Source organism: Dysidea avara, chromosome 2 (assembly GCF_963678975.1).
Source record: "Dysidea avara chromosome 2, odDysAvar1.4, whole genome shotgun sequence".
Taxonomy (NCBI): domain Eukaryota; kingdom Metazoa; phylum Porifera; class Demospongiae; order Dictyoceratida; family Dysideidae; genus Dysidea; species Dysidea avara.
The window spans coordinates 18,540,973-18,563,711 of record NC_089273.1 but is presented as its reverse complement, the minus strand read 5'-3'; the positions used below and the strand labels follow the sequence as shown (position 1 = coordinate 18,563,711).

The 22,739-nt window shown below is 37.4% G+C and overlaps 1 protein-coding gene across 1 annotated transcript; it reads right to left on the bottom strand.

Annotated features, from left to right (window-relative positions):
- Nucleotides 1–11,671: 11,671 nt before the first annotated feature.
- LOC136247885 (zinc finger BED domain-containing protein 4-like) lies at nucleotides 11,672–14,248 on the bottom strand. The gene is made up of 4 exons (XM_066039705.1): nucleotides 13,946–14,248; nucleotides 12,998–13,050; nucleotides 12,783–12,940; nucleotides 11,672–12,720 (listed from the first exon to the last, which is right to left on the bottom strand). Exons 1-4 carry the CDS (start codon nucleotides 14,246–14,248, stop codon nucleotides 11,672–11,674), a joined length of 1,563 nt encoding a protein of 520 aa, XP_065895777.1.
- Between the last annotated feature and the right edge of the window lie 8,491 nt (nucleotides 14,249–22,739).

The following is a 22,739-nucleotide window of genomic DNA, read 5'->3' as shown; positions in this document are numbered from 1 at the left end:
TGTGCTCGACCTATACGCTAGTCAAGTGTACAAAATGTACGTAGCTATTGGCTTACACCTCAGTTTTAATTAATCCAGGTATGACACAGATTGCATACAGGTCAGAAGGTCATCCGAGTCAGCAGTACTAACCTGGTTTCAATGCTGCTTCAAATAGCGCATGTAAACAATATGTTTGATTAATAATGCATGTCATTATACAATAAAGGGTGATAATATAGTATTATAATACACTGTAACTTACTCCAAACTGTGTATCCATCAGATGTGATGGTAGTGTACATGAAAAGTGAAACACAACAAATAATAACAACATTTAATACCTGTACCACACATATCATACACATGTACACTTGTCTACAAGACAATAAAGTGATAAAGCTGATAATGTACAGCCCATGTGTACACAATAACATGTTATACAGTCAAGTGTTTGTCATAGTACAACATTTCAATTACTACATACATACATACACTTCCAGTGTACATACACACAACTATGTATTAGAAAATTTTAATAAAACGTGTGGATACAAAGGAAGTTGAATAATTAACTACAAAAAGTCGAGAACAACAATACCAACATGATGTTACACACATCTTCACTGGTATATTGTATGACCACATTATGTGAACACACACAATTACAGTGTAATATGTGTTTAGTTAATAGTGGGTTAGGACACCACTTTTCTTCTCCTCACAGTAAACATGTAATCTTGTGTTGATAACAAACACAGATCTTAAAATAGGATCAGATCACTGTGTCACTAAACTTGTTCTGTTGTATAAGGAAGTATAAAGAACCACTAATAGTACTGGGTTATTATTAACCCACTCACCGGGTTTCGATATATAAATTCCCATACCATCACATTCTAAATGCTCTGTAACTTCAGTGAAGCGTTCTAGTAGCAACTGCACTTATCCTGTAACAGGCATGCCCTTAAGTAAACGGGAACAGGGATAACCGGTCTCTCGTGCACCACTGCGCGGTTAGATGATGCAATTGCGTACTTTCAGAATGTTGATACCAAGCATTGCAGATGATTCTTCGAAGTGATAATGGCACTACTAGTAAAGAGAAACAGTAAGGAGAGGGATTACATAGGTTAGGGTAGTGTGTTTCTACTTTTGTATGCCTTGAAACAGTGATCTCATGCCTGTATGCACAAGCGTACTTGCTCAAATGCTGGAAAACCAAACTTAGAGATAATTGCTTCAACTGTTAACAGGTTAGTGATGTTTCCTGTACTATTATAAACAGTGCTAGCCTGTAAAGTTGTGAAATTTTATGTTTGGTTTAACTTAGATCAATTTTTGCACTTTAAAGGCTTTGTGGTTGCTCTTGTGTAAACAACAACTCGATAATTGAATTCCTTGTTCTATAGCAAGTTCGTTGGTATATAGTTTATAGGATTATATGTTATGGTGTGTAAGTTACAGCAGTTTAGAAGTGGTAGATTGGAGTCTCTACGGATTTGGCGGTGAGGAGGTTAATGACTACCTTAGTGTTATTTTTGATTATTATGTTGGATCATACTAGATTATGCTGGCATAATTTGCAAAAAGGACACAGAGAAATTAGGAATTTTAAACTAGAGTAGAGACAATGTAGCTAGTACCACAAATAAAAGTACTGAAACAGGCTGGGTTGGAATATTATGTAATGTCCAATTGCTATAAAACAATAAGAAGTGAATATCCCTACTGTGCATTTCATCTTCTAATTTTTCTTATACCATATAGCGGGTATAATGTGTGAGGCGCAATTTCTGTGAAGAAGCAAATTTTCCTTCCAGCAGTAATATCTGTGATTATAACATCTGTGAACCCTTCCAATCATCAAAACACATGGTAACAATAAAAATCGTGGTATGCTACATGTGCAATGGCGTCTGAGTTCGTGTCTTAAGGGGCATGCTACTAATTGCTATGGCTTCACAAGCAAAGTCTTGGTTTTCATTGTCTGTGCTTGCTTTTCATTCCCTTTGTGTATCATATGTGTTTGTGGTACTTAAAAATCACCATCTCCAATTAGAAGTACTGACTTTAAGACTCAGTTTAGTATTTTAGACCTGAAGAATGGGAATTCTACAAATTTTGGATCAAGTCTCACAGTTTTGGTTCTACGCTTATTAAACTTTGCCATCTGCTACCTAAGCATATTCGCAACAAAAGTATGTAAGTATGAAGTACTTGATCAAATGAGCCATTGAACTCTATAAAATGAAAAAGAGTATTCTCCTCCTTTGAAGCCATACTAGTCATACCTAATAATCTATTTCCATATTTTTTAAGATAATACTATTACAAGCAACTACAAGAATTTTTGGGTAGTTTCACAATTAGCTGCAGGAGGAGAATCAATTTTAGTGTTAAAATTACAGTGTTTTGTAACCACGTAAATAATATGCACATAGTTCAGGGGATTTCACTCAGATTTGCACTAAACTGAAGTTCAACATCTCAACTAAAACATGTTTTATTCATCAGGTGGAGAACAGGATCTACAGGTGGTGTATGTTGGTTTTACAGCTTCGCAAAAGAAAGTCAGAAATAATTATGATGCTGAGGCTTGTGTATCTGTGGTTTTACTACATCCAGTACTACAGTACTATAAATGATATGTCAGAAAAGAGTAGAGTTTGTTGTTCATGTTAGTATTGTATCCATCACATGGGTATATACCATGATGAAATCTATGCTGTAGACATGTATGAATGCTTATGGCTTCCCACAAACAATATGTGGCATCCACAAACAAATTAATACACACACCACATCATATACAGCTAGTTTGTAGACTGCAGAGTAGCTAATCTTGGATACACACAACAGCAAAGTCACTTCTGTGAAGCTACAATGTCAATCACAGGTTATCAACAACATGAAGCCATGTTGTTTACACTGGCAATGTGGTCAGACAATTATGACACTCACAAATTTTAATTAACAACAACTAACTGACTCCACCCAACTTTAGGCTTTGCGTGGAAAGGAAATGGTTTATAGAAACCATATTCATAACAATGAATAATCTCTGGTAACAGCACTATCACTTCGTTACATCTTCATGAGAGAGTGCTTGTATGGTCGCTCATAAAAAATCGTGATCATGCGCTTACAGGAAGTAGTATACTTACCGTGCAGAGATGCTATGGGCGATCTGCTAAGTGTAAGAAGTGTTGCTATAGCCTTGAGTACTTGACTAACGTTAACAAAGTCCAAACGAACTCATACTGACAATGGAATCCTGTAACTTTATTGTTATATGGCTTCTTTAGTATATGGAACTGTGCCAATAGTGTAATGGTGAAGGGAACTTGGAAAATTTTCAAGGTCTAGGGTGGTTCGCGATCCTTGGAATACGAGCTTATTAATAGGTCATGGACACACGGAAGGACTCAGTAAGCATGGCTATATAGTTTTTAGCTCGAAAAAGTGGATAACTTTTGCTGTCCATGAGTGAAACAAAATAAGAATAATAATTTATGAAGATGAACAAAACGGCAAATTTTAATTGTGTCCCAAATACACATACTGTTTCCTTTTTACTTGATACTTACTAGTGGACCAATACTAATTGCAAATAACCACCAGTGGGTGGTTTTGAGTTGGAGTATGCATTCCAAAGTGGTTTTTAGGCGTGCGTCCTATTAGAGTTTTGCAAAAACATTGGCAATCCCTATTATGAACCCACTATCGTGGTTCACGATAGCCTGGCAATAGTATAGTCACAACTGAAGTAGAGATTAAAGGTCCACTAACATAGCTGTAGATGTAGATGCATTTTCCTAACACTTTCATGCTTACTATTTTGTAATAACATACATACATAGTTAAGTCATTACTGGTGAACCATTACAAAGGAAGGAATACATGGTACCAGACCCATCATAAAAGTTAATTGTGTGACTGAACACATGCCCTGACTATCAATATTATTGAAACACAACATGGCCATTCCATTTCATTTTTAGCTATGTATGTTCCAGCTGTTATACAGTATGAGAAGCACCTCTGTAATCAATCCAGCCACCACTACAGAAATTATGACTGAACACACACCTGACTATCAATTACAGTAACATGAAGTGGCAATTGCTCTCAGTTTCAGCAATTTTCCACCTGTTACACAGTACTACAAACAAGGAATGGTACAAGAAGTATTTCTACAATCATTCACACTACAGAAATTAATGCACTACTGTGAACCTACATAGGTGGTAGTGGAGGAACACAAAGGAGGACAAAGGTGAGTCCATGACAGGTGCATTGTAGCTGCTGTGTATAAGGGATGTCTTGGGGGTGAAGCAATGTCAAAAAGTGAATAAATCAAGCCCTTGGTCTTAAGTTACGCTTGGCTAGAGGAATCAATTAGTTAAATATTAGAAAATTCAGTGAAATTAACAATTAAAATCCATACAGTCTTGTGGGTTTGGGGCCACTCTGAAGACATTTATGGGGTTGGTTATGGCTAACCAACACAGACACTGCCAAGCTGCCATGAAGTAAAATTGAGGCTGTGAAGTGTCATAAAGCAAACAGTTCCAGAAGTGTTCCAATGCTTCCCGGAACCAGTTAGCCATTTAAAATGAAAGATCAATATAATCTAATAATATAGACGTATTAAAAATTTAAAATAAGAAATAGGGATCGCTGAAAAAAGTCACGAAACAAGAAGGGATCGCTGGGGTGGTAATATAAACCACAAATCCCTATTTTGACTTTTTATACTCAAATGGAGCATTTATAGAGTCAAAATAGGGATTAGTGGTTTACATTACCACCCCAGCGATCCCTTCTTGTTTCGTGGCTTTTTTCAGCGATCCCTATTTCTTATTTTAAATATTTTATATGTCTAGTTTGTGTACTTTTTTCCAACTCCATTTATGGATTATAAGTTAATTGGCACATTAGTGTAGTAAGCTAACAGAGATTCCTTGGTTTAAAAGGCTAACTCATTAGATATGTTATTGCAATATTAATTTTGTAATCTATGATAGAGACTGTATTTTCATCCTGATTCATTTGTACACACACAAAATATAAGGCAGGATACGACATTAATTCCTAGTCTATACTCAGTGTTTGAGCCATCATCGTCACACTTGGTGCCATCGCTGAAAACACACTGCTATATGAGCTACATGTACCTACCTGTCAGAAGAATTACTGATTGTGCACCTATTATACAGGACACAGTGTTGATGGCAGCACAGGAAACTTGAAGAAGAACAAGATGTCTTAGGTGTTTATTCTAACAGAAGGACAAGAATGAAACTCTATGATACAAGTTATAAGAATGGTAACTGTTAGTGTTATAATTCCTGTAGAGTCCAAATTTTTTAAAATAAATTTTCACGTGATATAATGATGCATACATCAAGCACGTACATTATAGGTGTAGAGTTGTCTAGCAGAATAGGTAGTGAAGAGATAGCTATACATTGTAGCTGTAGTGTATTATTGTAGCGATGATGCTTTACAACACCTTTGTATAAATTCATGTATGAACAGGGCTGAATACAGCAGCAACATTGTGAGTTGGTATTAATCAAGCTAAATAGGAGATGGCTAGGCTTGGCCGAAAAGTCTTCCTATGCCAGTGTCTGCATGTACAAATCACAATATCACTACCAGTGGCCAGTGGCGTAGCCAGTCTTACATGATTACCAGGGATTTGACAGTCATTACCCATACATGCAGGAGTACTTTAAACTGGCATATTGAGTTCCAATTGCCAGGACTTAGACTGGGCTCTAGCCCTGGAAAGCCTGCTAGCAACAGTGTGTCACAAAGTGGAACACCATAGGTATAGTCAGCAAAGTCTGGTTAGCATGCATGTGGTCATGGCTAAATGTTTGCAACTGTCAATGTCACTAGCTGATCAGAGATTGTGCTAGAATATGTACACAGTAACTAGTTACAGTGACATAAGCACAGTAGCACACAATCCTCCCATATAAGACTGTCAGGCTTCACACTCTGTAAGTTGTTTATGACATGGATACCATATGGGAGGGTTGTTGATGATATGTGGTTAGACCACAAAATATTTTTAAATGGTAGGGTTGTAATAAACACCCCACCCAACCTTTTTTGCGTGTGAAAAGCAGCCATGATATCAGCGCTACCATTTATCTTCCACCTATAATGGGCAAACAAAGCACTCACTGTGATGGCTAGAAAGAAGAATAAACTGGATGCACGCTTAAATGGCTTCACGTAGCGAAGACGGGCAGCTCACTAGAGACCCTATTATGGCAATCTTGTAATAAAAGAGTGCTCCACAACTTCAATCTGCCATCTATTAAAGTTATAAAGACTATAGTCGAACAATACGCATCCCTGAGCACACAAGATCCCGTAATTTTGTTCTTTAACGGCTTCTTCCATATACGGAACAGCAGGCAATGGAGAAGAAGAACTTAGAAATTTATCGAGGTGGAGGCCGGTTAGCGATCTGTGGAGTACGAGTTAATTAATGGGTCATGGACACGCTGAAGGACTCAGTGAGTAAGGGTGTGTAGTTTTTATCGTGAAAAAATGGAAGCCTTGGGCTGTACACGAGTGAAACAAAATAATTATACAACCAAGTAGTAAGAATAATACAAAATGCGGTTAAAATTATGTCATTAATAATGAATAAATAAATAAATAATAAATAAATAATAAATAATGTTTGAGAAAACTACGAGGCCTAGAGACATGAACTAAGCGGGGATAGATTCGCCTGTGAATGAAGGTACAACCGTATAATAAGTATGCATGTTTGTGCTGATGACTTTACCGTACGTGTAATTCTATATAATACCTGGCACCACGCCCTTGTTTAATTACAGTTTGCTCGAACGAGAAGATTAGTAAACGTCCGCAACAACATTACAAGTATGTTTAAATGTTTGTACAGTAACTGTATTTTGTGTGCAGGATATGTGCTCCAGGCGTCATGCAGTGAACGACCAGCTGATGACTAGTTGGGATACTAGCTGATGCGCTCATAAACAACCAGCTGGAACAGCAAGGTAATGAGTAATGTAATACTTGCACCGGTAGTTGTATACATCTTCATCCTTCATCTGGCTTGCTAGCGGCTGGAATTATTTTCATTATACCGGCACTTTCATCTGGCTTGCTGGTGGCTGGAATTGTTTTCCACTTGGCTTAACTACTAATCTACTGTGAGTCTGTAATAGCTAAACAACAATGTGTAACTATCTCTTGTATGTTGTGCATGGCTGTATGCATAATTTTATAGACTGTGGTCACTGTGCCAATGCCACACTGCTGATATACAGGTACATCACCAGTGGCCTCTAGTTACAACAGAGTCTGTTGTGCCATATTGGCTTGATTGGGATCAATTGCTAATTGTGCCTTCACCATATCCCTTATTCTGCATAGCCTCACTTCACTGCTGAGTCATCTTCAGAGACACGTCACACCTACAATATATAGTTACTTTCAATATAGCTAACTTAACTTGGTTTTTTGTGTAGGTTGTGTTTTAGTATTGTGGTTTTCTGATACCAGTTAAACTCCCTTGCCTGTGTACGTATGCATTTGTATCATTTCCACAGGTACACGCACACTGCTCTGAGTGTTTCCTATGGCACTGTTTATACTTGCCCAATGGGTAGGTTGCAACGTTGGTGTATGTACTTGGTTGTATGTGACACGGTCCTAGTAATAAGAATAATAATAATAACATTATGAATAATAATATGAACAATTCGCATAAAATTCGCAATTTTTGAATGTTTCTAAATTTCGTCTAGACCATTTTTACTGCTACATCACCATTTGTTTGAGTTCAGTGTTTGATAATAAGCCATCTGAGTGTTGTTTTGTGCTCAAGTCTGCTTTCTAAGGCTGGTTTTAGGTGACTGCTCTATTAGGATTTTCAAAAATTCCACTGCGATCCCTATTATGAACCCACTATCGTGGTTCATGATAGTTGCAGTATTTATTTTTCTAGGGCAAAAGTTTATCACTAAATATATTACTTATTAGAGCTGAATGAATTAAAGATACCAAATTTAACGGTACTACTTTCTGTACAAAAATATAACAGTATTACTAAATATCATTGTATTAAAGTAATAGCTGTTGTTAAAGTACCTCAATAAAATACTGAATACTCATGGTAGCTCAGCAAGCCTTAGGTAAAAGTCACCACAGACAAACTTGTTTACATAGTTTAGTTAGCTGAGCACATCAGTACCTGCATACAAATATTATCACATGTCAGGTGGTACTCTAAATATGGGATGCACAGGGAAGCCATTATGTCCAGTCGGAGTGGTGGTATTAAAACAACAGCTAGTATTAAAGTGCATTGGGTCACAAATATTTGTATGTGAAGCTGTTCAATATTCATCAACAAAATTAAAGTCATGTTATTGTTAAGGAGCATGTGTGTCATTAAAATGGTGATTTTGTAAATTTGTCCTTGTATTACAATTATAAGCCAGATGAGCTACCTTAGAAAAGTACCTGGACTCTCTAACATTGCAACAAAGACAATACTCTACATTATAGTAGGAGACATGATCATCACGGAAGCACTTCATTTTATAAAATAACATCACTGTTACAACCCACCTGGTTGTGATACCTGAACACAAGTTGTTATGTAGTGTTAATTACTCTCCAGCCGCTTGTTTATTCCTTTTATAACCACAGAATAAAATAATGTGGTGCTCATAAGTATATGTTAGAACAATGCCATGAGTACTATATGAAAAATAAAGTACAAGGTGTGCGGCTGAGATGCTAATAAAGCACATGGTGAAGCCGAGTGCTTTATTAGCATTAAGGCCAAGCGCCAAGTGGTTTATTTTTTATATAGCACGAGCAAGGCAATGGTTTCAATAATTATGGAACTTTCTAGTCATGTAGCTTCACCATACACTATGACTTGTAATTAACACGAGTTGCACAATCTATTAGCAGCCTGAATGCACACAAAGTAGTTTAGGAAAGTAACTCGTCTGTAGTTCACCATAGTTTGGCATGACAGATGTTCATCGTGTATTTTGGCAGGTTTGGGTCATAACCTACAATCGATTCTATTGTGACACATGGTGAAGTATTTCCATGATATCTCCAGGACTTGTCCGTTTACATTAACAAATGTAACAGCAACGTTACCTTCTCCCAACCATCATCGAAGCATTTAGGTATGTGTATAAAAGCAATCCAGTAGTAGAACTCATATTGACTGGGGTGATTGACCACTCAGCGCGGCAAGGATTATCATCATTCAACGGCTTGGGTGATTAATCATATTGGTGTGACCACCACGGGCTATTAGCCTGCACTAGAGCATGTGGGAAACAGTGCTTTATTGCTCATAAAGTGTGCTTTATTGCAATAAAGCACTCTTTGCGGTGCAATAAAACATTCTTTGTGGGCAATAAAGCACTGCTTGTCCTAAAGCATACTTTATGAAATGTAAAGTACACTTTTCCTTTGATCTCGCCCATGCAAAGTTCTATAAATGTTGATAAGGGATAGTTGAAAAGAATAGTATAACAAATTTAGTAAGCTAGATAGTCAGTTGGTAAGTCAGAACTACTTACCCACTTTCAACCCTGTAATAAAACTATTGGGTTACTCATTTCCAATATGAAGCTAAGAATCATGAAATTTGGTAAATCAGGAGTGCATGCCAGATCGGCCCGAATGTATTTCGCGGACTGAACTCACGGACTGGGATTGCAGACTGGACTCATGCACTGAGCTGGAAACAGCTTTTAAACGATAATTCAGGCATTATCCATCTCTTGCAACACTGTAGACACTACATTTGAGCTACAACTGCTGATACTGCTCTTCCTTACAAACCAACTAACTAGTACGCACACTAATTAATTAGAATACACTTACGATACACGAGTACTAGCAGTGATAAAGCGTGATAGAGGCTATTGCTGTAGTACAGATGTTTTCCTTTATTGCTTTAGCAGTGCTAGGGTTGTAGAGATCAGCCAATAATAATTCTTAGCAGGGTAGCTATAGGTGGCACCGCCCAGCGGGGGATGGGGCTATGCACATAAACTGGCTCATCACTACAGACCTAACACTAGTGCTAAGTACTGGAGCAACAAAAGGAAAACATCTAAACTACAACAATAGCATCTATCATGCTTCATCACTACTAGTACCCGTGTATCGTAAGGGTATTCTAATTAATTAGAGCATGCGATAGTTTGTTGACTTGTAAGGAAGAGCAGTACCAGCAGTTATAGCTTGATAGTGGTGTTTCCAGTGTTGCAAGAGATGGGTAAGGCCTGGATTATTGTTTAAAAGCTGTTTCCAGCTCAGTGCATGAGTCCAGTCGACTAAATACATTATGTCTACAAGATCACTTTTGGCAAATCCAGTGAACTATTTCATGAAGCAGTCAAATTTTATAAAACTTCTATAGGCTACAATTAAATCATATACTATTTATTGAGCGGTTTTGTAAATACTCATTGGGTTAGTTACCCTTAATGGGCCTTATATATGTATGTATGTCAGGGACGGATCTAGGATTTTTAGAAGGGAGTTTCCAGCGGTAGTAAGACTGAGATGTGGGGGTCTGGACTGAGATATGATGCTGACAGGTTTTAGTTTTCCAATGCTTTAAATTATTTTAATGAAACTTGCTGTTTAAAACCTTCTGAAAGTTTCTGATTTATCAATGCTCACTAGCATTTAATATGTCATGTTTTCACCAATAATTATGTAGTTAGTTATGATAGATTGGTCTACTGAATCTTTGTGATTAGCATCAAGTATTTAGCTAGCTTTATAGCTAGTCAAGAGCGTTGAAACCGGGGGGGGGATGGCCTCACACTACTTTCAAAAGCATGTTTTAGCCCCCCACACTTTTTTGGCAAAGTAGCCAATTAGCAAGAGCTATATACTTACACACACAGAAATACATACCTCCATATGAGAAGCCATACAACCATTACGCAAAAGCACTCTGCCATTCTCTGGGGTATGGAATCACCAGTCCACCGCAACTGTCAAGCCATTCACTGTAGCCTACTGTATTAAACACAAAAGCTCCTGTAATTTTATTTCTGTTACCCGTATGCTTGTACGTGATATCTGTCATTCAAATATTTCCTGGATCCCATTCAGTGAGAAAGTTTAAACAGTAGAAAGAGTGTCACATCCATGGAATTATATGATGTGAGAAAGATTTAACTCGAATTGAGGGTGGTAACAGATCTAAGAGGGCAGTCTCACTGTAGTGCACTAATTTATGGAAGTTGCAGATTAGTGATGTGCGGTATTGGATTTTGGCAGTCGGTATTTTCCGGTACGATAATTGCGGTTAATCTTCGGTATCGGTATCAACATTGGTATTATTATATTGTAATAATTATATTTAATGTATGAATTGCTATTAAAATTAATTGTAATCATGTAATAATATAATCATGGCATTGTCAGCTGAAAATTTCAATCAATAACTACAAGTTCTTGTTTAGAAACACAAGCTGGTTAAGGTTTTCTCCACTTAAGTGAGATCTTCATTGGGAACTAATGTACCCAGCAGCAGAAAAAAGTCTTTCAGATGGAGTTGACATGGCTGGTATTGCCAGGTACTCCCTTGCAATCCTTGCCAAGGTAGGGAAACGGCTTTTGTTTCCTTTCCACCATGCTAAAGGATCCTCCTTTCTGTCGATGTATTCAGCACTCCAGTATAATGACAATTCTTTTTCGTCTTTGTCTTGATTAGTTGATAAATCAGTATATTTCTTCTTTTTGAGTTCATCAAAACTGTCCCATACAGTATACATTTCTTCTTCTTGATGGGTACATCTTCTTGATCATCATTGACAACACTTGCACTGCTTGTAACTGAATCTCCTTGTGTAAGTGCACGCATAATGGAAAGAAGTAATCTTTTGGCTCTGACTAAAGCAGCATTAGTAAAACAGACTTCCTTAAACCTGGGGTCTAATAAGGTACATATACTGTAAATTCTGTCTTCTTCATAATTTAACCATCTCCGTTCAATTGATGCAATTAAACCTACAACCACTTGCTGGCTTTCTTCAGAGGTAGGAACACTACTTCCTTGGCTTTCTGGGACCTGGCTTTCATCATCATCGGGGACTTGTGTCTCATCATCATCAACTACATTCCTGCGGAGCTCAAACAATAAGGCATTCAGCAAAGGGATTACGTTACTGCAACACACTCTCTGCTCAGCACTAAGCTCCCGTGTGGCTTCTTCCAGTGGTTGCAGGATTTGAATAAGTTCACTCATCATGCACCATTCAGCAGCAGAAACAGACGAAGCACACAATACAGTGATTGCTGGTTTTTGTTCCAAAAGTTGGGTAAGCATGTAATAGGTGCTGTTCCATCTTGTTGGGCAGTCTGAAAGTAATTTGTGTTTTGGCAGGCTCAGTTGTACTTGGAGCTCTGTCAGTCTTTCTGTACCTTTAGTTGAGCGATTGTAAAAGGCTACAATAGCCTTGGTTGATTTAATCATCTCTCGTATTCCTGGAGACATCTTAATACCATCATCAATGGCCAACTGCAGAGTATGACCGAAGCAATGCCTACTATTCCACTCACCAAGGCGTGATGCCAGGTCCATGTTAGAAGCATTATCTGTTATTACAGCAGACACTGCAGCTTGGTCGATAGTGAAATCACGAAGAATCTGACAGGAAGCTATATTCACACCAGTATGCCTCCCTGTGAAGGGTTCAACTGTTAGGCACAGTGACACAAGTTCAAAATCTGCAGTCAAAAATGACAGGTTAGTCCAAGATAGGCATCGTTAGCCTCTGACGTCCACATGTCAGATGTCAGAGACATCTTGTTCTTGCTTTGCAGTACATCACTGAGCTTTGATTCAACTTCTTTCCTTGCCTCCTTGTACATAGAAGGAACAATAGATCTTGAAAATGTTGTCCTGTGGGCAGACATGGGGCCAAGTACATTTAAAAGTACTTAAGTAAAGTACAAGTACTTTTGAGTTTTTGAAGTATAAGTACAAGTACTCCAACTGAAATCACAAGAGTACTTAAGTAAAGTACAAGTACATACTGAAAGTACTTAGGTAAAGTACAAGTACAGTACATTTTCCTATAGCAACAGCCGTGCATAATAACTTAAGCTTGAGGTACAAACATGCAAGGTACAGTTTTTATATTCACAGAACTATTACACTGCATAATAATCATTTCTAGGTCTACTACACTCGGATTTAAATTCTTTTCCTGCAATGCTAAATAACCACTTAATTGGGATAAATAATACAAGCACTATTTTGCCACAATGGAAAGGGAAGGATGGTGTCTGACGTAGAAGGATACTATGCACTATAAATGATAATTTCTTACCACCAATTCAACAAACCCCTCATTACAGTAGTTTTAGCCTTACAGTCTCCTTCAGATAAAACTTCAGGAATTGCAAAATATTTCATTACAGCAGGTAGTTTCAGGTTTTGTCAACCATTCTCTTCAACTCCAAATTTAAACGACAGCATTGCTTTTATTATATAAACCAGAATTCCTATTAAACAGCTGCTTGTGGCTACATGATACATAATAAGGTGTACAAAGTACCAAGAGGTTGAAAACTACAACTTCATCAAATTTATTTTTATTGACGCTCACTGTGTACAAACTACAATGTTTGCAGTACTAAAAGTACTTTAAGTACTCAAGTACTTGGCAAAAATACTTGAGTATAAGTACAAGTACACTGGGGTAATTAAGAAAGTATTTAAGTAAAGTACAAGTACTTTCAAACTTGTACTTAAGTGTACTTAAGTATAAGTACTCATGTACTTGGCCCCATGTCTGCCTGTGGGGAATCTGATAGCGAGGTTCTAATTGTTGCATCAGCTCTGAAAATCCTCTATCCTCAACAAATGAATATGGCTGAAAATCATCATCATGGATCATCATACCAGCAATTCCTCTTGTGATTTTCTTGTGAAAGGCACTATTGCTATCCAGCTTGGTTTTTTTGCAGCCATACCAGGTAAGGATTGCTGCACGTGTGTCTTCAGCGCACTAGACTGACTGCTTGATTGTTTACTTTTGCGCTTTTCATCTGTTTTCCGTCTCACTTCCTCATATACTTTAGAATGCTTTGTCTTCAGGTGGCTCATTAAGTTTGAAGTATTTCCCTTCACAACTTTAATACCTTTTCCGCCCTCCTTACAATTGGCCACGCGGTGAGATCCAGTCCTTTCCAGGCATTCCTCCATCTTTTCAAAGTAAAGCCATACTGCACTCTCCTCCTTTTCCCTTTTGCATTCACCGATTCTACAATTATAACATCCCGCCCAACCTCTTCCGTCACATCTTCAACCTTGTCTTCGAGATCCGATTCTGTATTAGACGCCATTTTCAAGCGGCACGCGTCGTGGTGCAATCCAATAATTCAGTGCAACCCGTGAGGATACGCTAGCGTAATGGCATTGCATGCAGCGGGCAGTAACTGCAGTAATATACTAACTACCGTACCGAATCGAAGGATCATCGGAATATCGAGAGTCAGCGGTACTATCGGTACTTACCGGATTTGACGATTATATTGATGCAGCGATATTTATTGAAATAAGCATATTTCAATACCGATATCGAGCCAACCACGGTATATCTACAATTACCGAATTATCAATATATTTTTGGTCACTATTGCAGACTACTGGCGATCTAACCAGAAATTATGAAGACTTTGGTGAAGTTGATTTATCAAGTAGTCTAAAGAGAAACATACAAGGACACTGAAAATAAAATTGGCCAACCATGAATGCAGTGTGGTAATCATGTAATCGAAATTCCGGATATTAGTTAGTAAACTGGCTATGTAGCAAGGGGTGTGACATGGTTGTGCTACAAGGACTTGACAGAAAGAAAGGTCCTGTATAGAAGGAGTAAGTAGCAACGTGTTGTGTATGTTTTATAGAACTATAGTGTAGAATAGCAATAACAGTGGCATGTTTAAAATATTAGTAGTGCACCCTCAAATAATACCGCAGTGTGGCACTATTCCAAGGGTTTATCCTTATATTTGGGCAAAAAATAATAGTACCCCTGGGGCACAAATCGAGTAAATACGGTACATTACACAAAAAAATATCAAGTACTAAATTTGAGAAAATTTAGCAACGAATATATAGATTAAAAATGCAATATCACCCAGCACTATTATTGCCTGATCAATATTTCATTTATGTAAATTCAGTGATCAAGTGAACTTTATCCATGGCCAGTATAAAATGTAGGAGTTTGTACCCACTGAGCTTTCATCACAGAGACATTTTTACAACTTTTTTGCTAGTTGCTTTAGTACTGATGCTTCACAGTTTTGAAATAGAACTGTTTTAACTTATGTATAGTGTATACTTAACACACATGCAATATGTCTTACATGTAGATCATACAATCAGTGATTTATCTCTGCCAACTCTGGGAAACTCCATCTGAGAATGTCTACCTCCAGTGATCAGTAGTAAGATAATGAACTTTTATATATGAAATGTTTCATATTTCTGATTATAGTGGTACAGATAACAAGATAAATTGTGATGAAGGCCCAGAGTTATTATCGTTGATCCAACAACAATTGCCTGGGTATATAACAAAGTGTTTTCGTGCATCAGGGTTTGACTCTGAAGAGGTTATTGCTTCTATGGACATGACTAGTGATGGACCAGAAAATGCTATGAAAATAATGGAAGCCTACATAGAGAAGCATTATTCCCATGATCCATCCGTGCATAGTGAATTCTCTGTTGGCCTTGAGGGACCATTTGAATTTCCTCCAGGTCATAAAGTAAGGATTTGCAATTTTGTAAAAGAAGTAAAACAGAATTACAACAAAAAGATTTCACCTGTTTTTAACTGTGCAGTGAAGCCATCACAGCTAGCTTCTATACCTGACAATGAACAGCAAAATAGAAAAAGGTCAAATGTCATCAAGAATCCTCAATCAGATGGCAATCATAAAAAATGTAAGATGAGTTTTGATGTTACCTTAAATGAAACACCTCCTGGTTTATCTCTTCAGCCTGAAAGTAAGGAACATAGGCAGGTGCAGAGCTCAATACAGAACTGGATAGAAGGTCACCAGAGTGAATTGCTCAGAAGCCTCAATGAAGATCATTACAGCATTAAAACGGTACTACTGTAATGGTGTATGTACAATGCAAACTTTGTAACACTTCCATAAAATTACAACCTAAATTAACCCAAAAAAGGGAGTTCAGCATAGAATATCAAACTGGACAAAACATGTTACACCTTGCTATCTTAAAAGGCTTAAAGCAGACTCCGGACAAACAAAGATCACATTGAAGCCCATTCAGTTAGATTCTTCAAATGAATGTAGTTCTTCACAATCATGTCCATTAGACAGTGAAGAAGGTAGTGTTATGTTCAAATGATAAAATTTCAAAATAGCCTTCTCGACATGAGTGTGCTCAAAGACAGTTTCTTAAAGCAGCCAGCAACCCATGCCAATCGCGCATAACGGATTACTTTCAAATACTAAAAGATATTGAACAATTGTTAAAAGCCAACTCAAAGTTGTCTGATTTGCTACAACAGTACAGGAAAGAGCAGTCAGAGGCAATCATTAGTCATGATGCATCATTTACACCTATTCTAAGACAGCTTATTTTGAATGCAGAAAGGAATTTAGATCAAGATCCAAACCATCGAAGGCATTCAGAAATTTAAAAAAATTCTCAACAGCTCTATTAATTTATGCTGAGCCACTGACATATGATTTAATCCAGAAAAACTTACCTGAGGCCTTACCATCACTTCAAACTGTTCAGAGAATTATTTGCTCTGATTACAAAACATTTCCTGAAGGTTATTTCAAGTTTGATGAGTTGGCTTTTCACATCAAGGAATTTAAGGCATCTATAGCTCTATCTATTGGAGAAGATGCCACTCATGTAATATCTCGACTAGATTATGACTCTGCAACTGATAAATGTGTGAGGTTTGTTCTTCCATTGAATGATAAAGGTCTTCCTCTTGTAGATTCTTTTTTGGCTGTTTCTTTTAATGCTATGGAAGATATGTTCAGGTCTGCCGCAAAAGCTAAGTATGCCTATGTTTATATGGCACAGTCACTGTGCCTGATAGCTCCACCATTTTGCTTAGCCTGCATTGGCAGTGATAATAAGTTCACTGCTCAACATGTGATGTTGCGGTGGAAGCACATATATGAGGAATGCACCAAAAGAGGTTTGCTTGTATTAAGTTTTGGTAGTGATGGTGACTCACGGATAATGGATGCTATGAAACAATCCGTGTCTTTGATGAGTGCCTCAAAAGAGCCACTTTTACAAAGCATTCCTTTATCTTCTTTGGTCCCAAGAATACCAGCTACTTGGAAGGAATGGTTTTGTGTGCACCCAAGATTAACAGTATCTTATGTACAGGATGTTGTACATGTTGGCGTAAAATTGAAATCTAGGCTATTGAAACTTTCAATTCTTTTACTGGTTGGTCCAAATTTCTTTGCTAGTGGAAACCACCTTCAAATGGTTCAAATGGCATATGGTAAAGATCAACACAATCTCAGGGAGTGTGATATTAATCATAAAGGCAAACAAAATTGTGATTCTGTTTTGCATATTATGGGTTCAGTCCACTTGTTAAGCACCATTCCTGAGGCTAAGAGTATCTTTGTTTATGTAAAAATAATGGCATCCACAGTTGATAGCTACCTTGACATGAGCCTTAGTCCCCTGGAAAGGGTAGAAAAGGCATGGTATGCTAATTATTTTTGGCAGATATTGGAGGGAGTGGATACTGCTAAATGAGAAACATACTTTGAAGCAGAATCTTCTCACCAACAATACATATCTGTGCATTGAACTCAATGATCATGCTTTGTTAACATTCCTAATGAATACTCGTGACAATGTGAATAAGAATGACGTTGTTTTCTTTCCTTGGTTACTAGGATCACTTTCCTGTGAGAAGACGTTTAGGAGTGCCCGCAGCATGAGCACTGTATTTTCTTCTGTACTAAATTTCAGTATTTTAGGGTTACTTTGCCGATTGCACCGCCTTAACATCCAAGCAATGCTACAAGTGGACGCAGAGAAATCCGGAATAGGTTTCCTCGTGCAGAGAAGTACATTGAGAGATCTGGCACAAAATCATATGATGCTCCATCAGTTGCAAGTACAAGAAATTAGCAAAGCAGTTGAGAATGCATTGGGCAGAGCAAAGGAAACTTTGGTAAATCTTGAAATGGATCAATTACTGAAGAAACATTCAAAGTGGGACAATGTGAAGTGGAGTAATGTAGGTGATTGTGATGCTGAGTCAGATGCGGATGACAATAGTGATGATGATAATGATCAAGAAGAAGATACTGAATCTGTGGCTAAGGAAGATGAGGTGGTATCAGCGATAGTACAGGAGGTATGTGAAGATGATCCTGTGGAGGTTGAAAAGGATCTACAATCAATCAGCCATCAAGGTATTGCTGGTGCAAAGACTTCTGAAAATCTTGGAAAGTTTAAGAAATCTCTTGCTCCAGTAAAGCTGAATTCAGCAATGCCTTGTTATGCCTTTACTAGTACTGACAGGAAACATGTAGAAATTTTTTTTCTACATTTGTGGAAGTTTCACTGAATGAGACAGAACATTTTCAATCCAAATGACAACAGCAATATGGTTATTGCAAGAAAGTGAACGAGTCTCGTCTGATCGCTTATTTCGTGACAGAGACAAACAACCCTTTGCAAGTACATCGCATCCTCTGATGCCAATTTCTTGTGCAAACCCTGTACTAGCATCTACACTGACAGTTGGAGATTTATGTATTTATAAATACACCCCTGACTGGGAAATGGGATGCATACTTCAGTTTGCCAAGTACAACACTGACACTAAGAAGTACAGCAAACCTTATAAAGAGCTGAGTGTTAAAGTTTGCACAAAACATGTCAGAGTGTTGTGTACATGGTACAAGCATGTAAAGGATAACACTGACATGTTTCAGCTCACACAAAACAGAGAACTGGAATACAAGTAGGCCTGAGCCTAATATACTCAAACTTTTACCTATTATTCTTTCCAGAATTTCCCAAAAATTTCTCCTATTATATTCTTTTTTTATTCTTTTATCTAGCCTATTGTTCCATAATAATGCTCACTTCGTTTCTGTAGCTATAGTCACTTAGTTCTCAAGATGCTAATATAAGCAGTAGTTTTACCAGAATTAATTAATTAATGGCTAGCCATAAATGAAGCATTCCACTTTACACATAATGGTTATTACAACAGACGTAAAATAGCTATCAGGAGTATAACAAAAGAGTTTTCAAGTATCAGTGTATTAAAGCTGTAGCTATAACTACATGCTAAGTTTAGTGGATAATGATATCAATATGTTTGTTGAAAGACTTAAAGAAGATACACTGGTATAAGATGTACAAGTTTCAGAATTGCAGATAATCATGCAGTTAAATCCCTGATGCTGTCTGCAGGTTGTTAACATGAAACGATCTGACTGCTCTATTAGAGTATTTGAACGTTCTATTAGGGTATATCGATCTTTTAGAGGTTTTTCAGCTCCTTTCAGCCAGCACTCGTATAATACTGCCAGCTAACTATCATTCTTAGTAGTTTAGTACTTTCTTCTAGGCATGCCCCTTAAGGTGGCACTAAAGCAATAACGCGCATTCTTGACAACAATCTGCTGTGTCTCAATGTGGTCTCAATTTAAGACATATTGAAAGTCAGTACTTAATTTGCATACAAATAAACTATACATACAGGAATCTATCATTCATAGAGAGTATAAAGTGTAGAACTGCTCTCAAACTAAGAAATTGGTGGTACTTAGTGGACCACAGAAGACGTCATATCTCTCAATAACCTCAAGTTTAAGCTCCAATATTACTTCACATGATGAAAGCATACTATTACAACAATCATTCTACGTATCAATAAGTGGAAGCGATTTACAGGTCGAAATATATGGCATTTACAAGCAGATGAGAGCCTTGTTCCTCCGTTCACACCAAGCGAAGATGCCATACAATGGATATATGATTTATTCAGACACTATTGCTTACCATTCATATGAGGTTTCATAGCTGTTCAACTCATGTCTACAGAGAAAAGATAATGTTTGTAACAGGCTGTAAGGTGAGTCGAAACAAATAATAATTATTAGTGGCGTTTGTTTTCACATTGTCAAGGTTGTCAATTTGTTGTAAAGGTGAGTTACATTCCACCTGAACTGTGTAACAGCAGCTGTTTATTATTTTTGCTAACAACTCACCTGTTATTCATGGCTGTTTTTACTCTTGGTAAGTTTATTATGGTTTTGTGCGAATGATATGTATTTGCTATGGCTTCTTGTGCCATCATTGCTTTATCACCACCTTAATTCCACTGATTATTCCCGTGGACGTCCGATAATTCTAAAATTATGCCTGTAACCATCCTATTATTCCGGAATTATTCTCATGAAATTGCTTACCTATTATTCTCATAATTATGCCGGCATATTAGGTGCAGGCCTAAATACAAGTCACTTGAAAGTTATATTTGCACTCTCCGAGAAGATTGCATTATCATAAAAAATGACAGTAGCAATAATGATTTATTGCCAGCAAGGCAGTTATCATTGACAGCTAAGAAGTTTTCCATCAAAGAGCAATGCATGGAGTCTGTACAAGTGATGGTAGAAGATTACAAAAAATCCAACAGTCGTCAGAATACCAGAGAAAGATCAAAAAACAGTGCTACCATAGCCAGTCCAGTATTAATACCTGATGAAAGTGAAGTCGATTTAGCTACAGCAAAAGACCACTGGGTAAAATGTGGTGGAATTTCCCTAAACAAAAGAGATCTACAGTGGCTTACCAGTGGAAAGGAATTGTCTGATTTACATATTAATGCATTTCAGAACCTTCTTAAGATGCAATTCAGTTCCATTGGTGGATTGCAGAGCACTCTTTTGCAGCAGAATAAGTCACCTCTTTCAAATAAAAAAGAAAACAACTTGCAAGCTATTAACATATCAGTTAGTTCTACTGTTAAACACTGGGCTGTACTAGAAATTAAGAACAAAAGTATTTTTTTGTATGACTCTGCATACACGTCAGTTGCTGGTGATGGCAAGCAAGTTATTGCTCACCTGATTAACACTAATGAAGACCAACTTACTGTGCATGTGATGAATATCAGCAAACAGTCCAGGACTACAGACTGTGGACTTTATGCAGTAGCCATTATGTCCAGCTTGGCACTAGGCAAAGATCCATGCAGTATAGTATTTAAAAAAGAAGACTTGTAAGCACATTTACAGATCATCATTGAGAAAGAGCAAATAACAGAATTTCCATCTACCCAAAGGCGTAAGGTAAAATCAAGGATACTACAGACAGAAGTTCTTGATGTGCACTGCATTTGCAGAATGCCAGATGATGGATTGAAGATGGTGTGTTGTGATACTTGCAACAAATGGTTTCATTCCGCTTGTGTTGAATATTCTGATAATAGAAAGAGCTGGTATTGTACTGTGTGTAGTGATGCAAAACAGTAACTGACACTTAACTATATGTAGTAAAGATATTCAGATATTTTTATTCTGTTGTCATTATTACAGCATAATATGACTACCACATAACAATAAATTATCAGTTTATTTAAATATCAACCAATGTTTGTGACTAAAACATAATCTTTTCAAACATTTGAGCTCAATCAGAATTTTGAGACCATTGTGGTAAATTATTATCAAGCTATATAATTGTGTCAAGTTTAAGCTATTTGTAAAAGGGTACCTTTTCATAAATCCTGTCACATCTTGAATGATAAAGTCAAAACGTTACTGTGCAATTTGATATTATGAGTTTGATAGTGCTACTAGCTAGCTACCTTGCATGCTGTAAAGCGAGCTACACTATAGCTAAGTAGCAGCCTATGCTATAATTACAGTACAAGCTGAAGCTGATATAGCTAGCTACGTATGTAAGCAAAACCGCTATATATATGGCTAGCTAGCTGTTTGAATTGTAAACTGGAATCTAGGTATGGAATCCGGAATCTTTACCTGAAATCTGGAATCTTTATGAAAACTTGGTGGGATTCGGAATCTTACACGCAATTTCCAGTTGGTGTCAGGGCCCCCTGAACTGGCCACAAAGTTACAACTGGCCATGAAGCGACAAAAGTTGCAAACAGGTGCAATAGCACAGCTGAAGTGTGTTGATGGTCTAATGACGACAGTGTTGATAAGCAGACAAACGCCAATATGCTTGCTGTAAACTCAGCAACACCAGTAGTTTCACTGATGGCTAGCTAGTTGTGAATGTGGAACACTGTTGGGGTAGCTGTAATATGCATCGAGCAGCTGGCTTGTTTGGCTTGACAGCTAGCTTGATCAAGTGCGGGTATGGCTGATGAAGGTAAAAACCTAAATCTCACTAACCATACAACCACTAATTAAATCAGTGACATAGAAAACTCTTTGAAGTGCTGTTGAATTTACCATAACAGTCTCACATGACAACAGGTCTCTAAATGAAACTTAGAGCCCTCACCTCAGGTCTCTAAGTGGAATTAATAACCGCATTAGAGCTGTGAACCAGTTTTAAAAAAACCGATTACTGACCGGTTAATAAAAATATTACAGTTAATCAGTTAGTGAAATAGTTTAACCGGTTTTTCTTTGGTGCACGTGCATGGTATTTAGGCAGAAGTAAA

What these genes read in the sequence shown, in the direction of transcription:
- LOC136247885 (XM_066039705.1), bottom strand. Translation starts at nt 14,248, where the DNA reads ATGGAGGAATGCCTGGAAAGGACTGGATCTCACCGCGTGGCCAATTGT. An exon ending in TATACTTCAAAAACTCAAAA is followed by an intron (nt 12,941 to 12,997) that starts GTACTTGTACTT and finishes GTCTGCCCACAG; the next exon opens with GACAACATTTTCAAGATCTA. An exon ending in TGCCTATCTTGGACTAACCT is followed by an intron (nt 12,721 to 12,782) that starts GTCATTTTTGAC and finishes AACCCTTCACAG; the next exon opens with GGAGGCATACTGGTGTGAAT.